General features: G+C 33.5%; 3 protein-coding genes across 3 annotated transcripts; all 3 read left to right on the top strand.

Moving 5' to 3' along the window:
* The first annotated feature begins 896 nt into the window (after positions 1 to 896).
* Positions 897 to 2,968, top strand: LOC149398925 (B3 domain-containing transcription factor VRN1-like). The gene is made up of 6 exons (XM_089613076.1): positions 897 to 1,057; positions 1,136 to 1,565; positions 1,650 to 1,738; positions 1,928 to 2,174; positions 2,355 to 2,473; positions 2,576 to 2,968. Exons 1-6 carry the CDS (start codon positions 971 to 973, stop codon positions 2,861 to 2,863), a joined length of 1,260 nt encoding a protein of 419 aa, XP_089469202.1. The 5' UTR covers positions 897 to 970; the 3' UTR covers positions 2,864 to 2,968.
* An 833-nt stretch (positions 2,969 to 3,801) lies between these two features.
* Positions 3,802 to 6,015, top strand: LOC149398924 (putative B3 domain-containing protein At5g66980). The gene is made up of 4 exons (XM_089612943.1): positions 3,802 to 3,876; positions 4,159 to 4,495; positions 4,606 to 4,727; positions 5,448 to 6,015. The coding sequence occupies exons 1-4, from the start codon at positions 3,802 to 3,804 to the stop codon at positions 5,715 to 5,717; spliced, it is 804 nt and encodes a 267-aa protein (XP_089469069.1). The 3' UTR covers positions 5,718 to 6,015.
* A 10,800-nt stretch (positions 6,016 to 16,815) lies between these two features.
* On the top strand, positions 16,816 to 19,106 carry LOC149398923 (putative N-acetyltransferase HLS1-like). The gene is made up of 3 exons (XM_089612638.1): positions 16,816 to 17,280; positions 17,363 to 17,526; positions 17,999 to 19,106. The coding sequence occupies exons 1-3, from the start codon at positions 17,104 to 17,106 to the stop codon at positions 18,861 to 18,863; spliced, it is 1,206 nt and encodes a 401-aa protein (XP_089468764.1). The 5' UTR covers positions 16,816 to 17,103; the 3' UTR covers positions 18,864 to 19,106.
* Positions 19,107 to 23,065: the final 3,959 nt, after the last annotated feature.

The following is a 23,065-nucleotide window of genomic DNA, read 5'->3' as shown; positions in this document are numbered from 1 at the left end:
AACTCAAATGATTAGGTTTAATGTCTTAAATTTATTGTTTTAAAAATTATATGTTTTTACCAGGACGATGAATCGAGGAATTTGATCGGTCGAGGAAGTGGAGGTCTAGATTGGAATTGAAGTCTAGGAGGTCGATCCCTTGAGAATGTGCCAACTCAAAGTTGGTGATGGTACTAAATAGTTATTGCTACTTTGTAATAGGGGAAACTCCACAAATACCTTATTCGAGGAAGATGTTGATTTTCTACTTCAAATTTTAAAATATTCTATAAATAATTTTCAAATGATTTTTTTTTAATGAAACTGTAAACAACTATTAATCTACTAAAAAGTTAAATGAACCTATAAAAAATAAAATAACTGGTAAATTAAGCTAGTAGCACAATAATTCATACTATTTAAAAAAAAAGTCAAAGTTTCATTTTATTAAAAAATAGTCTAGCAAACCCACAGAAAATTAATCTTTAGTTATTAAATATACTATATATTCAATTAAATTTATTTATTTTAATTAATTAATTGATTAGGGATCTAATAGACTATTTTTTTTTTAATAAAATGAAGTTTTGACTTTTGACTAAGACGTGCTTCCATAATAACACTTCTTAATCAAAGTGTTCTCGATAACACCTTTTAAAATCGCAGCTCGGATAATTTCCACTTTATAATAATTTCCATATTATTATTATTATTATTATTTTTAATAACTTTTTATACTTTTAACTCAAATTTATATGATTTGCTTCAATTTATCCCCCCCTTAATTTGCCTCAATATTGAAATTTTTAACTCCGCCATGGCCCACAGTGTGGTTGTATCCACGTGGCAGTAGAAACATCGGTAAAATTGCCACATATATGAAATGCATGCATTAATTCTCTCTTCTTTTTGGGAAACATGCACGGCGGTTGCTCTTTTGAGAAGTCCAAAAGGCGGTGATATATATAAAAGTGGGCCCTCTTTCCTCACCATGGCTTCTCATCCCCCAAATCTCTCCGCCGCCAACGCACAGTTCTTCGCCGTCGTTTTACGAAACACGATCAGAGACAATGAGCTTGTACGTTCGCCTCTCTCGATCGTCGTCGTTTATTCGCTCATATATGTGATGTGATTACTGTTCATATATTTGTCGCAGCTGATTCCGAGCAAGTTTTTGCGGAGACACGGAGAGTCTCTCTCCACTCACGCGCTGATCGACCTTCCGTGCGGCTCCGACTGGAAAATGGAGCTCCGAAGATCCGACGATGGCTTGGTTTGGCTGAGCAAAGGCTGGCAAGACTTCGTGACGCACTACTCCGTTGAATTTGGGCATTTCATCGTCTTCAATTACCGAGGAAACTCTCGATTCAGTGCCTCCATTTTCGATACCACCACCGTCGAGATCGATTATCCGATCGCCGCGACCGCCGGCGAATCGGATGACGAATCGGTTCAGATCTTGGAGGAATTCTCGAGCTCTCCTCGGCCGCGGAAGAAATCGAGGACCGAATCGATCGGTCAAACCATAGTTGACTTGACCCGCCCTAGCCCTAGCCCTAGCCCTAAGCCTCGATTGGTTTGGCGAAGTATGTAATTTGATTCAGTCCTCAAAGTTTTCGAATATTTGGGTCCTCAATTGCCAATCAATTCATACTTTTAAATTCATGCAGTATTTTCAAATGCTCTTGAACAAGCCAGTCGATTCTCTTCAGAACATCCATATTTCGTATCACGAGTTTACCCTCGCATATTCCCACAGGCAAGAGCTATAATCAATTAGATAACACAGTAATCTTTATGTTTGGCTTAATAATCATATATTTCCTTTCCTTGGTTGCGTTTGGTTAGAATTACATGTGGTTGGATTGGATTGTTCAAATAAAATTAGCAATCTTGCAAAGTCTTTTTCCCCAAAAGTAAGTACTAACACTAGAAGAGTCTTTTGCAGCAAGTGCCGAGTCTTTTTGGAAAGACTTATTTCGATTATAAACACCGAATTGCGACACTCAAGATAGGAACAAAGTCATGGAGTGCCAAGGTTTCTCAAACCAAGCCAGGTCTTAGATATTCACTCGTTGGCCTCGAATGCGATGCTTTCGCAGCCGATAATTCTTTGCAACACGGTGATGTCTGCGTGTATGAGCTCATCGATACCAATCTCTCCATTCTCAGAGTTACCATTTTCCGAGCCCAAGGTTAGTAATTGCGAATAAAATAAAAAAAAATGATATTTATTTTTCATTGTAGTCTTTCAAGATGGCTTGAAATACAAGTTAGAAAGTCTGAGTTGTATAAGAACAAGAGAGAACCATGATCGGATAATTGTATTGAGTGTATTATTTTGTTTGTAACCAATTTACATTTCTCTAGTGCAGGAACTGTATCTCCTGGCTCTGAAAGGCGGATCGATGATGTTCCTTCATCTCCAAGTAAACTCTTGCTAGTAAATCCATGCTTCGAAGTGCTATGCTCGCCTAATTACTTATCTCATTTGGTAGGGCTCATATAATCATCAGAGTACTCTGCTTCATATATATGCTATTTGAAAGAAAAAAAAAGCATAAACGTGTCCCGGTTTGATATTTTTCTTGTGTAGCATGTGCCGATGCGATTCTCGAGAATTCATTTCCAGCAACGAACACGACGGCAATTAGTAACTCTTACGGTGGAGAATAAGAACGACAAGTGGCCCGTGATGATGATCGGGTATGTGAGTCGAGTCTTATCGACCGGTTGGCAAGTATTTATGAAGGACAATGATGTGGGCCCCGGAGATTCTTGCGTATTCGAGCTGGTCAGCGGAAAAAGTGACGATGCTGTGCTCAAAGTGTCGATCAAGAGAAAGAATCCGAATGTTTCTTGCTCTGTTCAGAGTTTGGAGTGAGTAGTTTTGGCTTGTTTTTGGCCATTCAAGAGTAGAGAGGATATTCTTATAAACAGGGTGTCTTGACTTGGCTCAATTTTGAGTTCAGAGTAATTTTGAATTTTATATTTTTGGGGAGACTAGTTTGGCCATTGAAGTTGAAGAGTAAGAGGATATTTCTTAGACATAGGAGTGTCATTCCCTGGTTCAATTTTGGGCAGAGTTGAGAGTACTTAATTTTTTTTTTTTTTTAAGATTTGGTATTTGTGAAAGAAAAAAAAAAAATTGTCTACGGTGGAGATTTGGTATTTGTGAAATAAATTTTGAAGACGGTATATGACTTGCCTAAAACCCACCTGCTAAAACCCCAACTTAAAAAAAAAAAGAACGAAAACCTTAGAATAGTATTGCAAAATTTCGGTGTGGTGGTGAGAGTAAAGCTGAATTTTTGGTTGAAGAAAAAATTTATATTTAAATTTTAATTAAAAATAATCGGTTAAAATTAATCGTACGGTTAATTTTAATTGAATTTTCGGTTAATATTAACCGAATAAAAAACAAATAACCTGGTTAATTGATATTGTTAAAAAACAATAAAAAAAAATAACTATCCACTACGTTGAAACAATTACTCACTATTTACATTTTCGGTTAAAATGATAAATTGCAATTAATTGCACTATTTACAATTTCGGTTAACAATTCATTTTAACCGTATATTTCGGTTGATGGTTAATTGAAGTTAACCGAAAATTCAGCTTTAGGTGAGAGTGATAGGTTTAAATTGTTGTGGAAACTTTTATGGAATAACACTAAAAAAAACATACTTAGAATTTCTATAACAAGTCTAAAAAATAACATTTTCCCAAAAACCAAAAATAATAACCCGACGCTAAGGCCCAGCCCAGAAAGTATATAAATTTTATAATCCCTAAAAAAAACGAAAGATTTTATGAAGAATGACGAAAAAGCTGAACGATCAACGTCCAGAGTTCTTCAAAGTTTTCGTTCCAAAGTTCAGTTCCGAGCGAATGGTATTCTCTTTTCCCACTCTTTTATCTCTTCCAGAGATTCGTCATCTTTTTTGGGTAACATATAACATGTTCGTTTCCCAAAAAAAATTTAAACTTTATGCTTCTGGTCATTTTTTAGAACCCATGTTTAGCCATGGTCTTATTTATTTATTTATTTATTTTGAAATTAGACGTTTGATTCTTTGAATGAAAGTATATGATAAAAAATTGAATTATTGCCATTCTTTAGTGTGAAAAATCTTGTGGTTGCTGGTTAGAATTTTTTTTTTTTTCTGCCGTCAGTTAATACCACCGGCTTTTGTGAGGCAATTTATTCCAAGTTCAACCACGCTTAACAAGAACACTTGTATAAGAGATTCTAATGGAAAGCATTGGAACATAACTATTGCGAGTCTTGGAAAAAAACTCTGTTTCGAGGCCGGCTGGGAAGAGTTTTGCAAAGCTCACTCGCTTGAATTCGGAGACTTTCTCTTGTTCGGATACAACGCCTTCGATTCTTCGTTCACTGTCCAGATTTTCGGTAGAAATGGCTGCAAGAAGGAATTCCCTGGCCCCTCGGAGATCATCGAAATAGAGAGTGACAACGAGGAGGAGAAAATACGCCTCAAGAGTAAAATCGGTATTCTAATTCAAAAAGCATTTGTTTCTTCTCGTACATCTATGTGTTCTTCATTTTTTTTCTTCGTATTTTATTATTTTTACTAACTGTGAGATTGTGTTTTATTTTAGTTGGTGAATCCGAAAAGAGCCGAGAAAAGACAATGAATGAGAGGCCTCTGAGGCGTGTTCCGGGGAAGAATCTTGAGTTTTCGGTGGTGCTTAAAGGAAGTAAAAGCTTTCAATATGGACTGGTAAGTAATTGTTTTATATTTATTATTATTATTTCCTTCCATATGATCTGAAGCCACAGAACAGAAGATTCGGTAGGTGATTAGAAGTTGAATACAACTTGTTTTAGCAAGACTAAGGTGTAAGAAAAGCGAACTTCTCAAAAGTCCAGAAACTATCTCTGTGTTCCTTTTATCCTTATATTATTTTGGCTATGACCTGAGTTTGAACTTTGATGACCTGCAATTCGAACTACTATTTTCCTCAAAATGGAAATGAATTTAAATATCAAAATACGAATCAGTTTCTCAAAGAGAAATTTGGACAAATATATCCAAATAACACATGAAATTTGCTTCTTCTTTTTTTTTTTTTTCTTTCACGAATAATATCAAGTATTGAGAAATATGACTCGTTAGTCAAAGATTTGCGTTAAGAAGAAACTCATCGAGTAAACTATGATTTTGTAGTCCGTCGTTGCATATCAGCCGGATGCAAAAAATAAAAAATACGTACATAAATAAATTCGGCTGGCTGCGGTAATTGAGTATTTTGGACGTTGTATATTTGTAGGATATAAGGATCTTTTTATCAAATGAGTCATATTTCCTTAATTTTTGGCAAATTGGGAAAAATAATGTGTCATGCTTTTATTGGTTATATTCTTACCGAAATCTTTTCTCAAGTCAGTTTATCTTGTGCTATATATGGATTGTGATGGGTTATTGTGTGTGTTATGGCAGAATATTCCACAGTCAGTGATGAAGGAGATTAAGTTGAAGTCAGAGGCGGTGATTCGGGACGAGGACAACAAGATATGGCCGGTGAAGATTTGGGCGACCTTTGACGGCCGTAGATGCCTAAGTACAGGCTGGTCCGATTTCCGAAAACACAAGAATCTGATATCAAGCGACGAGTGTGTATTCGAGCCCGTTTTCTGTGATAAACGACGCCAACTTTGCAAGGAATTCAGAGTCAGAGTCGTCCGTCGAGGAGGAGCTAAGACCGACTGAAGCAAAACAGAGAGGTCTTCTTATCTTACTTGAGACCTAAGGTAACCAGATTTGAGTTTGAAACTTCTTTGAACCCTTTGAATTGTTGCTCTTTTACACAAATATGCACCACAGTCTCTTCCCGATTCATGACAAAATATCTACTATTAAGGCTGGGCCCACATAGCTTTGGAGTTCTCAAATCACAAGTGCTCATCCATCTATTTAAGCTATTATCAATTGATATTCGGCCAATTGTGTCTCAACATGAGCATAGGCGAACCCAATAATTTTCTTAACGTCTAATAAATGTATTTGTTTTTTTTGTTTTTAGACCGATATGTGTTGTCAAGCAATAATTCATAGCCTTCCAAACTAAGAAGATGAAGATAAGTTTACAGAGTTTGAGTTGCATGAGCTTTCAAAACACATAGAGCTGATAAGAGTATGTGAATTATTTATAATTATAAATAAAATGTGTAATTTGAAACACTTTTAGGGTTATTTTAAATTAACGAAATCTTATGAAATACTAACTCTGTTATAGGAGTTTTGTGAATGATTGAACTCTATATTTAGAGTTCCAATATTCATTTTCTCGATAATAAAGTTGGATTATAAAATAATTAAACTATCTTTTGTCAATCACACTCAAGTAAAGAGTGAGGTGATAAAAAAAAAACGTAATATCATCTCCTATGGCGTGCACTAGTATATGTGCACTGTATATCTTTGAACTATGATCGTCTTTTAGAATTTTGGTTGTCCGAGTTACTCAGCTTATAATTTCACTGCGACGAACAACAAGAAAGACCTTGTGACAAAATTTGACCTTAAACTAGAAGTGACTGCTTGTCGCCTACGTAAAATGTAAGTAGGGTAAAAACATCATGTCATTGTGTTTTAGTGATACCCATAATATCCATTTTCCCTTATAGAGGAATTGGATTTTCATGGCTACTTTCTTAATTAATTACACAAAGTAATATCATTGGGTGCTATTGTTAAATAGCCATTGAAATTAATGGATTTACAAAATAATCAAGTTGGTCTGAAATGAATGAAATAGCCATAATGTGAAAGTAGTTTCAATTTTTTTTTTATTCCTATAATAAAATATGTTAAAATTGATAAATTGCTTATATAAATCATCAAAAAATTTAGCGACGGTGTCAAAATTTCTTGTTGACAAAATAGTTCTAGCTATTTTGTTGAAATTTGAAATTTCAACTATTTTGCTGATCGATTTTTTTAAAATAGTAATTTTTCCGAAATAGAAGATGTGGATATGAAAATCACCGTCACTCCAAACTCCTGGGAGGGGTTTAGAGTTTAGAATTTACAATTTACAATTATATTAGTTGGTCTGAGGCTGTTTGGATTATAATCCATGCAGTTAAAATATATAAAATGGAGATAATTATTTTAAGTTGAATTGGAATACACACGGGTCGGTCTCTCTCTTCTATGATCTATCTAGAGCTCGTAAATAAAAATGATGGACGTGAGAGATGAGAATGAATGGGAATAATATTGTGTGCATGAACATGAAAGTGAGCAGATATTCGGATTGGGGATTGATTTAGCAAGACATGAATGAGAGGTCACTTCAATATCGCTATACATAGAAGATCATAAACTCCAAAAAATAGAATAAGCAATAAAGTTTAAATAAAAACAAAAAAGAAAAAGATAGAATGGGCCTCAAAGAGAGACAACGGTCCATAATATTTGGGATTTTGGCTGAGACACTCAGGCTTCTCCTCTTTTGTCGGTCTCTTTGTATTCAAATACAACACCAAAACGACAAAATCCCACTAATAATTTGACACGTCCTCTCATTTTCACCTTCCAAAGTACGCCACCATTTGTTTCATTTTAAAAACAAAGAAAAAATTGAGTGAGTCTTGACTCTCTATACACAAAATACCTTATTTTATTTTGTATACACACTAATTACAACTTTAGTAAACTATTACATTTCTTTTTTATTAAAATGGACAAAACGATCCCTAATCTAGATTTTTTTTTATTTGAAACGCTAGAACATTTCAAATAAAAAAGCTACAAAAAAAGGGAAAAAAAATCGTCTACGACGTATCATAAGTCATAACTCAGTGGTTTCGCCATCAGGCAATGTCCTTTTTTTTTTATGTTTAAATCAACGTGTTTTTTAAAATGTGGTACTATCTGTGTACTTAGATTTGAATCAATGATACAGCTTTAACACAATAAACAAATTTCCCGTAGCTAGATGTCATTTTGTGAAATACATATATGATATATATATATATATATATATATATATATATATATACATACACACACACGTATACATACATGATAGCGATTTACATTTTTTTTATTTAAATGCTTTTATATTAAATTCCATGGTTTTGTGAAAGATTCGATGTTTTTTTTATTCGTTTAATTTTTTTTTATAGTAAAATCAGATAGTTCAATGAAAATTTCAATTTTATTAATATTTGATGAAATTTTGAAAAAAAATAGCTAAGGATGGTTTTGTCCGATATGCTTAAGTCGCTAACATTTAGTGGAGACGCGACCACTTTTTACTGCTATATCTAATAATATACTAATAATGGTAGTATATTTTCTAAAAGAAAACTAATGCTAGTAAAAACAAATTTACATGTTCAGTCGACATTCATAAAAGGCCAACAACACTAGTAAAAAAAGTCACATTCACATTCAATAACTGTAATAGAGTGCAAAATAAGCACTCTACGACGTCATAGTGGAGCATGAATTAATATATATTGCTATGCATTGTTGTAAGATGTTTATCTTCATAAATAGAACTATTGAACCTATTTGCGTCCTCTGTCAACGATAAACCAATTAGGGCATTTCTCTTTTTATTTGTTCCTCGAATTTTTTTGATCGAATGTCGAGCTGACTATTCAGATTATTTAACAATATATATATATATATATATATATATATATATATATATATATAAATACTTGGCAGAGAGCATCACGGAGGCAAATAGCAATAGTTAAGATGTAAAAGAGTAGTGGTAATAGTCAAAGAGACAGACAATGAATTAGCCAGCAGTTTCTGTATTCTGATCTTTCTCATATCTTTGTACACTCTCTTCAAAAAACACATAATTTAAATAAATAAAAATAAAAGTACGTGTCTCCAAAGAAACATGTACAGAGTGAGTGAGTGGTACAAATATATGACAAAAGAATCCACTCCCCTATCTCTGCCTTATGTCTCCCTTCGTATTGCTTCGGAAACTACGCATATATAGGTGTATATATATATATATAGATTGTATTATACATATACACTGACTGTTCATCGAACATCATCATTCGTTAATTCTTGTACCAAACTAACTTTCAAAGCTCAATCTATATAGTCGTAGTTTCATCATGACAAAGTGGATTCATGCATTATAATTCCCTGCAAAACAGTTGGCATCAAACCCTAATATAATTCATGCAAGAAGGTTGCATTTTCTTTATACGCTATCTTATATCATTTACAGTTTAGATAGAGCGATTTCAGTATTGACTGATTTACTAAAATGGAGGTCTATGTACTCTCATTTTAAAATTATAGCCTAACTATTAACATATTTAAGAAAGTAGTCAATTTATTATAATAAAATTCCAATAATAACTTTAAGAGTTGTTATTATTAACTTTCAAGAGAGTAAATAATATTAACGGTAACAAGAAAAATAGTAAATCTCATTACCCGTAACAATAACAACAGTAAGTCTTATTAACTGCAACAAGAACAACAATAAATCTTATTAACTTTCATCTCCGTTGTCTCCGGTGTCGGAATCCGAGTTTTCATCAAAGTTTCAAACGACGAAATCTCAACCCTACCTTTAAACGGTCGGATATGTGCAACCGCAGGACTCGCTGATGTTCGAGATCGTTTCCGGATGAGGATCGTCACGGTTAATCGAATTAACCTTCACAGTAAATCTGATTAATTATCAAAGTAAATCTGATTAACTATCACAGTTAATATGCAAAACTGAACTTGCGACCTTCGAACGGCCGGATCGGCGCAATCGCGAGACTCGCCGATATTCGAAATCCTTTTCGGAAGAAGTTCATCACAGTTAATCAGATTAACTATGACAGACAGTTAATCAGAGTAACTGTAACAGTTAATCCGATTAACAGTCGAACGAAAAACCCTAGAATCTGAAATCGTACCTCAACCACCGCGTGCGCCGGCCCCGCCTCCGCCGCCTTCGAGTTCCACACGCGATTTAACTTCGAATTCGGCGATCCGAACGACAACCACGTCAGAATCAACCTTGGAACCACCGATGAGGAGAACTGGTGCGAGCTTCTCCGGAAGAGACATGAGGCGATAGTGATCGAGTCCGAAGCTACTTCTTCAGCGCTGGCGACGGCGACGGCGAGTCTCCGGTGGATCGTAGATGAAGATTGTTGTGTGGTGTTTGGGTGTAGGTGTGGGTGTGGTGTTTGAGTGTGAGAGAGAAGAGTAATTTTGGGACTTTAATCAATGTTGACCATCTTTTAAAATAAATTGATAGTTTGGCTACTATTTTAATCTCCCCTCTTAATAGAGGCTATATACTAATAAATATCTTACTAAAAGTGCGATTAATTTTATGTTTAATAGGAATGCTCTTTAGATAATGGCCGTGTTTGGTTGAGATTATAAAGCCCTATTTTTGTTTTTAGAAAAAACTATATTGCTTATCCAGTGTTTGATAAAAATGTTTTTACAAAAAACTTCAAAAGCGATTTTAGATTTTGTACACGGGATGGAAAAGCTAAGATTCCTATCTTTTGAAAAAAAAAGTGTTTTAAGTTTGCTATACAAATTACTGTAATATCCTCGTACAAAGTGTTTCTAAGTCATATGTACTTTGGCCAGTATGATATTCTAAATTCTATCTCCCCTCGTAAATTGTGAAGATTTTTGTACCATAATGCATAACTTTTTTCTGTGCCTCATCTTTTTTTCTATCTAAGAGTGAAACTTGTTCAAAAATAATTTGTAACGTTATCTTTTTTTCTCTTTGATTTTTTTAAGAAAAATATTATTCATATATATATATATATATATATGTATATGCATATAAATAAGCATATTAATAATTATTATTTAATTTTTATGAACATGTCTATTTTAGTTTTTTTATTATAATATATTTATTTTACCAAACGCTAAATCAGCTTTTGTTACCAGCAACAACTGTTTTATAAACAGTTTACCAAACACGTCAGTTTTTGAAAAAAAAAAACTGTTTTTTTTAAAAACTGAATCTAAAAGTACTTTTTTGAAAAACAAAGCTATGTCAAACATGATCAATATAAAAAATCAAATTTAATAATAAAAATGTATATAATGTTTTGTAGCAACTAACTAGCTAGTTATATTTCTTTTTTGTACCTAGTAACTAATTAGCTTTTGATTGGACGTTTTATTTGAATAGTCAAAGCTCCATCAGCCAACCCAAGTTTCATGTTTAGGTACATATATAATCTAAAAATAACGTTTACAAATCATCACTTATTATACTAAGTGAAAAATCAACTTGACCACTTTTTTATGCATATATATCAAAGAAGACGTAGATAGTAGTATAGTTTTTTTTAGTTTTATTATTTGTTTATAATTAAACTTTATATTTGAAGCAAACCCTAACCATATTATTTTCGAGCCACTCAAGGAAACATAATCCGGCCAATGTCTTCACAAAATCCCTCTTGCAATCTGTCTTTCTCAAATCATATTATTGACAAAATGAGCTAGCATTGTCGCAAGTCTAAAGTGGTCAAAGGACAATTATTGGCAATATACATGTAACATGTTATATAAATTCTCCATGATTAAGTAATAATTATTTCAAGCTAATAACAGAACCGTAGATTTTGTAATATGAAGCTCCTCGATCGATGGGTTTGTTGGATTCCACGTGGAGACACAGCCAAGCTTGTGGACTCACTGTTTCTCATTAGCCCTACCTAGTTACCAAACCTAGTTAATTTTTAATTAGTAAATTATCATGGATTAAGAAGGCACTACGTTGTCAAAGCTTATTACTCATGCAAAGGGAACAAGATCCCTAACACTATCATCCCAAGGCAATTGTTTTTCCATTTGTCCATATATACCATCTTTTATATATATTCGGTGTCTCATATGTTCATACACACACATTATTTATAAGAATAAAAATTAGGTAAATAGCTAACTAAAACGTTTGAAATTGCTATATATGCAACGTTTTGTAAATCTTAGGTAAATAGCCATAAATATGGCATGACCTAATAAATGGAAGTGATTATTTACCTAAAATTTACGTCTATAAATATATGAAAGTGATTATTTACCTAAGATTTACGGAACATTGGTTATATGGCAATGTCAAACTGTAAATGTGACAATTTACCTAATGAACCATTACTTATATGCAGGTCGGTCCAAACTCACCCGAACTCATTAAGGGTCCTATGCGAATTAATATTTTGAGATCCTTCGATATTAGTAAAAATTTAAATATAAAAAATTAAAGATTTTGGATATATACATAATTATTTAAAATTTTGAGGCTCAACCTAATATAAGCTCAGTGTTAAGAACTTACCATGAGTTGTTTATAGTAATTAATATTGTGTTATGTATCACGAGTAAATTGTTTGTTATTGTTTATAATATGATACAATTATGTAGGGGTTTATTACCACTGTAGCTAACTGAATCAACAACCTCCGGTAGATATTGTTATTCGAAAAACTCGTGTATTTATAGATAATCTTTTTCTATTGTTGAGGAATTATAGATAATCATTTCAAGTGTAGATTTGTTATCGTTGTTCCGATGGAGACACGAAACAAATGTATGTTGAACTATCAAGCATCTTCTAGAATGATTTTATAAGATCGTATTGACTGTGATTTTAATTTATTTTGATTCTTATTGCAGGACCTAAGACTGGCAATAGGAACTTATTGTTATGGTTCGTCAACTTCATTCTCTTTATTATTATTATTATTATTGTTAATGCTATTATTATTATCCTTAATGTTTTGAGAGAGTATTTGGACGATTAAAATGTATTTTCTCAACTCTCTCTCAAGTTTCATCAATGTTTTCAGTGTCATTGAAGATTTTCTTGACATGTAATTGATCTCAATGCTCGCAATGATTTGGAGTTTGGACCAATATGAACGCATCCTATCACAAAATTAATTTCTTTTTATTTTTAATTATAAAACTGAGAGTCTCATCTCAAGTCTTTCATGTGGGAAGCTTTCGAGGGAAAAGAAAAATTTAAAGGTATCACGATTCACGACCAATAGAGATACCATATATAAACATGATATCTGGTAATGTTCCTCTTGACCGGTATTGCATCGTAATATGTATATAATATTTAACGTTGAAAGTTATTATATTACTAATTAATTCTAATTATGCGCCTTGGATTGTTAGCAAACAAGGTTGTGGTCCTAGCCTTTGTCGTTTTATTTATCCTTTTTGCAAAACAGCCGTGTTTTACTATCGATTGACTTGTTTTGCTTACAACACGCAAATTACGATAATATATATAAATATGTTGGTGGGTTTGCTAATACGTCGTTGACTGAACAAAACTAAGTGTGGAACTTAATCGACGCTGATGTGATGAGTTAACGACTGAAAACCTTACAACGATGATTTACGGATTACTAATTAAACTGAACAATATATGCTATTGTAAAAGTTATTAGTTGATGGTATTTTGGGAATTTCATATCTGTCTGTTAATCTTAATATTTGTTTCCCTGTAAATACCCAATGTGTCGATGTTCTTTGTAGAGTGCAAGAGAGTTGTAAACACATTTTTCTTTCGATTTAAGTTTTGGTGAGAATCTGCTGCGTTAAAGTTAACATAACTTTCGCATTGAAAGTGAACCGTTATAAATCTATGTGTGTTTTATTTTATTTTTCACAAATTTCGTTTTATGATTTTAAGTTGGATTTGTATATTAAATCTTAACCGCTACAAAATCAATAGTTGAGTATTAAAGTTATCGCTTATCAGAGTCCATTAATATAGGCATTGCAAATTATTTATGTGCAGTTGAAAATCACTAAAAAATACCAAAATTGGGCGCATCATATAGAAATGCTATAAACAAAAAGATACAAGAGGTAAATAACGGGAAAAAAATACAAAAAAACACACTAGTAATAAGATAAATGACAAACATCTAGTTTAGGTAGAATTGCTTACTCTGCAAAGAATTATATATGAGTTAGGCCATATTGATAGTTTTTGAATATTTAAACAATAATTTTAATTGAGAATAGTTGTTGATCTATGTTAAAAAAATCTTGTCTTATTATTAGAATATGTATTAATTAAGTGTTTGGAATGAGCAATATAATTTTATTGAGTAAAAAGTTAATGGAAATATTATAAGTGAAAAAAAAACGTACAAAACATAACCAATAAGAAAAAAAAATAGTAATATATATGACATTGGTATTATGTATAAAAGAAAATAATGCATTTAAATGATTCACGAGTCATTAAATACTGCATTTGTGGTACCGAATATGATATAACTGATAATTTCACACCATTTCATAAAGGAATAGGTCGTGAGTTCAAAGTTCAAAGTCACTTTCATTGTAAAATTGTCCTTTTACATATATATATAAAAAAAAAATTATTGCCTACTCATTAAACGGCTTCATTGCCTACTAAACTTTCAAAACTTTTTAGTTCAGAGTCTTTTTTTTTAAGAGTTGTTTATACTTTATATCACAGAAGATATACGCTCCATTGTCATTATGAAAATATGTGATCACGAAACTATATTGTTCATCTTTATGTTAATTTTTTTTATTTTTATAAACCAACTTGTGTGCGAATGAAACAAATGGTGGCAAAAAAAGAAGAAGAAGATACAAGAAGAACTACAAAGTGAAATTCTGCTCCTAATCAATGTACTTTCTTTTTGTCTTTTTACTATTGTTTTTGGTGGACCCATTTGCAAATATGCGTGTCGTGTTGAAAACTCAGTTTATGTCATGACTCATGACCCTATCACAATCATTGTATCTTTTAACAAATTGTTTCGTCATTCAAATTTAACTTATTATATATGCTATTTTATAGCACAAATCTGTAACTTTCATTAATTAAAAAAAAAAAAAAAAGTGAAGGAATTTTTTTAAGAGTATAAGATCGAAATCTACATGAGAGAAAGTACACACGAGAAGAAGGAAAAAATGGAGAGAATAATGTGACGATGCCCACCATTTGTATAAAAAATTGAAATCTACATGAGAGACTGCAAGAATAATAAACATATATAATCTAGAAAAAAAAATACACAATGACCAATTTACCCTAAATAATCAACAACAACAATATTATTGCATTAGAATGAGAATTAACATCATATGAAATTAATAAATTTAATAGGTAATATCATAATATCTAGTAATTATAGTATGTTAAGTATATTCAATGTCAATCTAATTTAAGACACGACAATTTATGTTAACTTCAAATTACTTATTGAGCACACATAAATATAACATCATAATGAATATTTAAATAAGGTAAATAATAATTTTATTACTTAGCAATTAATTAGTAGAATAAATTACGAAAAAGACCACCACTCCAAATTCCATTATGATAAATTCTATCCTAATATTGAAGAAGCCATCTTAATAACATCAAAGAAGCTATAATACGATATATATAATTTTACTCTCTAATGATAGAGCATCTATCTCTCGAATTAGAGTTTTATGAAGAAAAAAAAAAAGAAACCTTTTAGTTTTCGCAGCCGCCATCCCTTAGGTTTTCAGTTGCCACCATGACCTGCCTAATAAGCGGTGAGACTCCCAAGGGGAGGATTATATTCCTACGTATGGGTAGGGACGGAACTAGAGAAACTCATCAGGAAGGGCTATTTTGAAAAAAAAAAGTTTCATGACGGACAAATTTGTAAATTGTTAGGATATATAATGTAAATTTTTAAAAAATATGTCAAAAGTGCAAAAAAAAAAAAAAAAAAATTGAGGAAGAGCTTTAGGCCCACGGTGGGTAGGAGGTTTTGTCCTATCCATTCTTCTCTATCTGATCATCATCGTCCACATATATATTCCCTCAATTAATGACTTTTGGTGATCAAAGTTAATTTTGGTTGAGATTGAGTCAGCGTTTTTTTATCGGAGGAAGCGTTGTTGCAAAATACGGATTCAACCTCTCACATACGTCTAGGGTCTCTAAGAACTTCATGTGTTATTCATAAATGACATGTTGGGTTCTTTGCCGATGAATTTCGTCGCAATCTTTCCCCTTGATGAATGTTTTGCTTTGGCTTGATGTTTGAGTGAACGTTCTAGTTGTCGCTGTAGAGTTTGTAGGATATTATATTTGGTTGCGAGATAAGGACAAGCTTCGACAAATTTCGAATAGGTTTAATCTTGAGTTCTCTTGTTGGTGATTCTAAACCGATGTTTTTTCAGCTATCTTAGTCTGTGCGTACTTTTGTATATTTTTATTTTGTTTATGATTCGTTCATTAGTGGTTCCTTACTTTGAATGGAATTTCGTTAATAAAACAAGGTCATATTTCTTATTATATTCACTCTTCAAAGTTCAGAGTGACTTCAGACACTAATTTAATAGCATACATAAATAAATAAAATGTATAATGTTTTTATTCATTCGCCGAACGACGTCTAAGATAAGAACACGGACACGCGCAAAACTGCACAGCCGCCATTTCACGTGCCACCATACCCTGTTAGTTACGAGATAAAAAAATAATATCTAACTTTTTATTTTCCTTTCTTTCTTTGGATTTCATAATGATTATACAGTGTCGTTTGCGTTATCACTTAATTATATGACACCACCGCTTCATATGAAAGAGTCCAAAAAGTGGTGTGGACAGACAGAAAAAATGAACTGAACAATTAAAAAAAAAAGATATATACGTACGTACGTATTATTTCACACCCAATGAGCTTCATTTGTTTTCTCAACCAAAAAATATATAAAAAAAAAATATTTAATGGGCCTATATAAAGAGCAGTTTGCTTGCACAGCTCTCAAATGAAATGATAGAGTTACTTCACCGCCGCATTACAAAGAATATAGAAAAGCTAACCGCCCATCTCTTTAATTTAATTAAACCCTAACAAGAATATCACATTTTTATATTTTCTTTAATTATTTCCCTTTCGCCGGCGCTCATACGTATAATCACTGTCACTGTAACAGACTCTATATCTTTGCTTCAACCACACGTCTTTTAGCCACCCTACTCTCTGAACACCCTACTACTCTATATATATATATATATATATATTCTATATAATATATATTAGTGTTAGAAACCTGAGAAAGGCAAGCCAAAATGGTGGTTTTTAGAGTGAAGATAAGAGAGTACGACCCGAAAAAAGACGTGGCCGGAGTTGAGGACGTGGAAAGGCGGTGCGAGGTGGGAGCTTCGGCCGGAAAAGTGAGCGTCTTCACGGATCTGTTGGGCGATCCCGTTTCCAGAGTCCGAAACTCGCCAGCCTTTCACATGCTCGTGAGTACATATATTATTCACACGGACGACGACACGTCATCTTTTCATATACAGATATAAACACGTGATCGTGAATGAACAGGTGGCCGAAGAGGAGAAAGTGATTGTTGGGATGATCAGAGGTTGCATTAAGACCGTTACATGCGGTCAACGCTTTTCCAGGCCCACTGATGCGGAAAGTCAACGTCTCCCTGTCTACACAAAGCTCGCTTACATTCTTGGCCTCCGCGTTTCGCCTTCTCACAGGTAAATAATGCACCTCACACTTGTAATCATAAATAAATACTATCCACTCTACTCATTGCCGATTTATTATAGGGTGTTATAGCCCAATCAATCAACTAATTAATTTGTACAGTCGTAAAATAAAGGAAAATCAGCTATAAAAAAAAGTAAGTAATAACATACGTTAATTTATGTATGTGGTGAAAAAAAAAATATATTTCTTTAGTATATAATTTATATACATAGTTATGTTTTATCTATAACATAAAATATTTTTATCTTTCATATAAAACATACAGGGTTACATCTGTTTTTTAAAAAAAAACATACAGGGTTTATATATTTGATCTATAATGTCAATATTCTATACACACAATAGTGATTATTTAGTTATGAGTTTACAGCTTATTTTGGCTTAAATAAGGCCTTGATTTCTTAACATGATTAATTACTTTAGTATTAATTCTAATTTTTATTTATATATTATTTACAGGAGGATGGGAATAGGGTTAAAGCTGGTGCGTGGGATTGAGGATTGGTTTGCTGAAAATGGCGCAGAGTATTCATATTTGGCCACAGAAAACGACAACAAACCTTCTCTGAGTCTCTTCACCGGCAAATGCGGGTACGACAAATTCCGTACGGCGACCATCCTGGTCAACCCAGTGTTCGCTCACCGACTCAGAGTCTCTTCCCGAGTCCAACTCATTCAACTCGCCCCGGACGAAGCCGAGTTGATCTACCGGAATCGCTTCTCCACGGTAGAGTTTTTCCCGCGAGACATCGACTCGGTGCTCAACAACAAGCTCACTCTCGGGACGTTCTTGGCCGTCTCGCGTGGGACTTACTCTCCCGGTGATTGGCCCGGTTCGGACAAGTTTTTATCTGACCCGCCTGATTCCTGGGCCATTCTTAGCGCGTGGAATGCCATAGACGTGTTTAAGTTCGAGGTGCGAGGCGCGTCGCGTGTGACGCGCGCATTTGCGAAGACCACGCGTGTATTGGACCGCGCGTTGCCGTGGCTGGGGATTCCCTCGGTTCCCGACATTTTCAAGCCGTTCGGTGCGGTTTTCCTGTACGGGCTGGGAGGTGAAGGCCCACGCGCCGGGAAGTTGGTGAAGGCGCTTTGCGGCCACGCGCACAACGTTGCGATGGAGAAAGGGTGCGGGGTTGTGGCGACTGAGGTTTCGAGCTACGATCGGCTTAGGTTAGCGGTACCGCACTGGAAGAGGCTATCGTGCGCCGAGGATCAGTGGTGCATTAAGCGGCTTGGAGATGATTACAGTGACGGGTCTGTGGGTGACTGGACTAAATCGCCACCTGGCTTATCCATTTTCGTTGACCCAAGAGAGATTTGAAAATTGAATGATTTGACTAATGACTAATCAGTCCGTGTTGATTGTGCTAGCTTCGGAAATAAAAAGAAAATCTATGTCGTCCTCTTTGTATTGTCTTTTTCGTATTTCTACTTTTGTTTATGTATTTTGTTTTCTTAAGGACAAGACAATATGGTGGCAAAATTATGGCTTTTAGATTTTAGGGGTTGTAAAAAAAGGGATGTAATGTAAGTTGTAACCAACCGACTTTTGTTTTCCCTTTTCTGTCCGCCTTTTTCTCTTGTATTTACGCGTGTCGTTTGATTTTTGTTGTTAGATCTTAATAAGTGGAAAAAGCCAAATAGTAAGTTCTTATCGTTTGATTTCTCATTAGGATCCCATCCCATTCTTATCGTTTCAGTTCTATTTAATCAAAATTCTAGGATAATTTTGAGACTATCGTCAGAAAAGTATGAAAATAATGATATAAAAGCTGTTGTTTGCGCTCGCTACTAAAAAATCAAATCTTAAGTATAGTCCTTCATGAGATACGGAAAATCTGATGATCTCAATTAATAAAAGATTTTCAACCCAAAAAAATATACATTTCTTTTATCTTTATTTTTTTTCTTCAAGTTTTACTCTTTCTTTTGATTATGTTTCTATAATCTAAACTTATTAAATCTAACTTTTGTAACGATCGATTTTTAATCAGAGTGGTTTTGAATATTTTTTTAGATTTAAATCTCGTATCTAAAATATAGTTTTTTGGGTGTGGATCTCAACCACGCAATACTCTTAAAACCACAATTCGCAACAGACGATAATTGGAGTTTGCGCTCGTGATTCGTAAAGTAATCTGATAATCGCTGATTATCTTCATAGAAGGGTAACACACATATTATTTTGTTGTATCTATTATTGTTTGTGGTCCACTTTTCATATTTTTCATGTAGATTTTATTTTGGCATTATTTTTGCAATATAATCATTTGGCTTTTATCAATATATCTTTTTGAGAAACCCTTTGTATATATATAAAAAAAAGAAGTTAAATTATTAATGGTATCTAAATTAGTATAGTGATAATTCCACACCAATTTCAAAATAGAAGTTACAGGTTTGATCTTAATTGGCAACCAATACCCTTAAAAAACATTAAATTATTTTATAAAATTTTGACATATACAAAATATTTATCATTGTATATAAATTTATATATGTGGATTAGTGTCACGCCCCGAAAACCGAGACGTGAACTAAACGGAGATAAGAAATATTAAACATACTTTCTTAAACACTAAACGAGTAACTAAACATCCCACAGTGCATACTCAGTCATTCACTTTACAGATCCAAAGATAAACAAAACAGAATGCGAAAAAAATAAAACTAACACTCATAAGCAAAAGTTTATATACAGACCTGCTAGACAATGAAACTGAAACTTCGAAAAACTTGACGACGTTAAACTCCGAGGTCGTCCTAACCCTTCTTCTCGTTTCCTGATTATAAGAAAAATTTGAGGAAATAGGGGTGAGCCTGAGGCCCAGTAGGTGCTATAGTAATGGTTTGATTTTTAAAAAGATTTTCGAAAATAATACTTACTTTATAATAATAATATCATTGTCACGCGTAAATCACCATACACGTACAACTATAATAATAGTCTTATACGTGTAAATCACCATACACGTACAAGTATAACTTGCAGGAATGTAAATTGCATGAATGTAAATGACAGAAATGTAAATGACGGAATGCTGATGCTAGAAATGTAAATGCAAGAAATGCAATTGAATTTAAATGTGCATCTACGCCCATTTAAACGTATACTATTTCCTGAGCCCCTGTTAACATAACCCGTGACAGTCCTCTGATCAGAATGGTGCACTCTCCACACCCTTATATGTTAGGAATTCTTGCCCACGAGAAGATACTTATGTAAATTCTCGTTGAAATTATTAATAAAATAAAGTTTGACATTTATTATCTATTTGAATTGAAAGCGTTACTTCTTATTTAATGAGATTTATTAAACATTCATTATTCCGTAGCCTCCGTATCTAACTGAGTCACGTGCTGGGCACCTGAGTTCGAGCGGTGTGCTAAAACATGGTCGATGACTGATATACGCTTGGAAAACTATATCTAAAGTCATATATGTGGAACACATAGGTGAAGGCTGATCACTATGTGGGAGCATTCTACACTTGAGGTAAGTGTACGACTTGGACAGGTCTTGGAGTAGATGTGTCGTTTAAGGACCGTTACGACACACTAACCGAGGCCACTATGATGGTCACAGTGAGACTTGATCTAAATCCTGAAGTGATCATGGACACTGGGTTATGTTACTGAGCTCTTTGACTCATTCGCTAAAAGGCTATTCATGCTAATCACAGCTTATGTCTTGGGAGTTTTCTCAGAGCATAATTCGAGTGGGAAATGATTTACAGATACGGAATCCAGCCTTCCTAAAAGAAGGTTAATGTTCTCTCACCTAAGGGTTGATTCCAGAACCGATAGATTGCGTGCACTTTCGAAGTAAGTAACGTTCGAAAGAATCTTTCGCTAGGGAAGCAACAATGCTTAGGGCTGATATGTATAAAGGGAAGTATAACGGAATAAATTGACTTCTCTCGATACGGGTTGAACCTGGAGGATCTTGATCACGAACTGACTATATCAGTGGACACTCGTCACGATGAGTAAATATAATTCTAGTATAAAGGAGAGTTTAGTCTTGGCTTACAAGGTGGAGTATTTGACCAAGGTTAAACGAATCGATGGAAAAAGAGAAAGGACTATTTTGTCTTTTTCATCGGATTTGTTAAGCTTCTATTACTAGGTCCATAGTCCCCGATTCGGCTCTGATAAAGGCGGATAAGTAATTTCGTATAATAATGTTTATCATTATTAATCTCACTTGCTGTAATTGTGATTGACAGCATTAATTCTGGAAAACGGGTATTCGCAGAATTAAATAAATATTTATGGTAGAATTGTTTATTTATTGTTTGATCAAGTAAATAAACAATTATTAATTATTTGTTTATTGTTGAACCAAGTAAATAAATGATTAATTGAATTTTAAGCAATTGGGCCTTGCACACATAGAAAAGTCGAATTAGGGTTTTGGCACTAGAAGTTGCGCAAATCCCCTTGGCCGTGTGCCATCAAATCCGATTTTTTCAATATTGGTATTTACCAATATTTTCTCTTTAGTTGTTTAAATAAATGAGATAGAATAATATAAGATATTGTCCTATATTTTCTCCTTATTTAAAGGAAAGTATTTATGAGAATATATGAGAATATATTTAAAGGGAAATAATATATTCTCCTTTATTATCTCACTAAATAAAATATTCTCTATTTAAATAGAGAATAATATCCCATAGATATTGATCTGATGGATGAGAGAAAAAGTACGATTCACTTGTTGAGATCCAATGGCCTAGATTTAATCCACTAGTGTGAACACAATAAAAGGAAATAAAATATTCTAGAAGATTCCATGAATATCTCCTTTTACTACTATAAATAGAGGTTCATGAGAAGGCAAAAATAAGCAATTTTTTTGTGAAAATTTCGTGCATCCTAGCCTCCCTTGGCCGTGCATCTGCCTCTCCATCCCCTCGGAAATTCGTTTCCATTCTTAGTAAAATAAGAGAGAGATCTCGAAACACCTAGTTTCGTGATCTAGTGAGATAAAGACTGTACCCACTCATCTTTCTTATTCGTCTCGGAGATTACGTTTCGGAAGACTAAGGTGTCATCCTCGAGTCCTTCATCAAGACGATGCAAGGAGTACGCGATTGGATTAGGAGCGTTCTGTAGCTGAACCGAAAATCAATGTAAGTACTCGTTTACTCTTATATCGGTTGCTTGACACATATGCTCTCGTAAATTTTTTAATTAACGTAAATCTAGATCTTGTCATATAATCAATGAATTAATTAGCTCATGATTAGAGTAATTAATTATTTTTCCGCATTAATATGGTTATATGGGGGAATCATCCCAAACATTATATATATACGATTGCACTCTCCGCTTCATATATATACGTTTCCGGCTCTATCAGGATATACAAAACATTTTATTTCGCAAATACGGGATATATGTATAATATCGAAAATATTCTCAACTTCATAATCGGATATCCCGAGTTGAAGTTCTGCCACATTTTGAAAACGATTCTGGGTTTCGTGGCACGTTCACAATCATTTTCATTTCAAA

Source organism: Urtica dioica, chromosome 4 (assembly GCF_054948205.1).
Source record: "Urtica dioica subsp. dioica isolate 48M chromosome 4, U.dioica_male_clone48M_v1_H2, whole genome shotgun sequence".
Classification (NCBI taxonomy): Eukaryota; Viridiplantae; Streptophyta; class Magnoliopsida; order Rosales; family Urticaceae; genus Urtica; species Urtica dioica.
The sequence above is the reverse complement of the archived record's forward strand: the minus strand, read 5'-3'. Positions and strand labels throughout refer to the sequence as shown.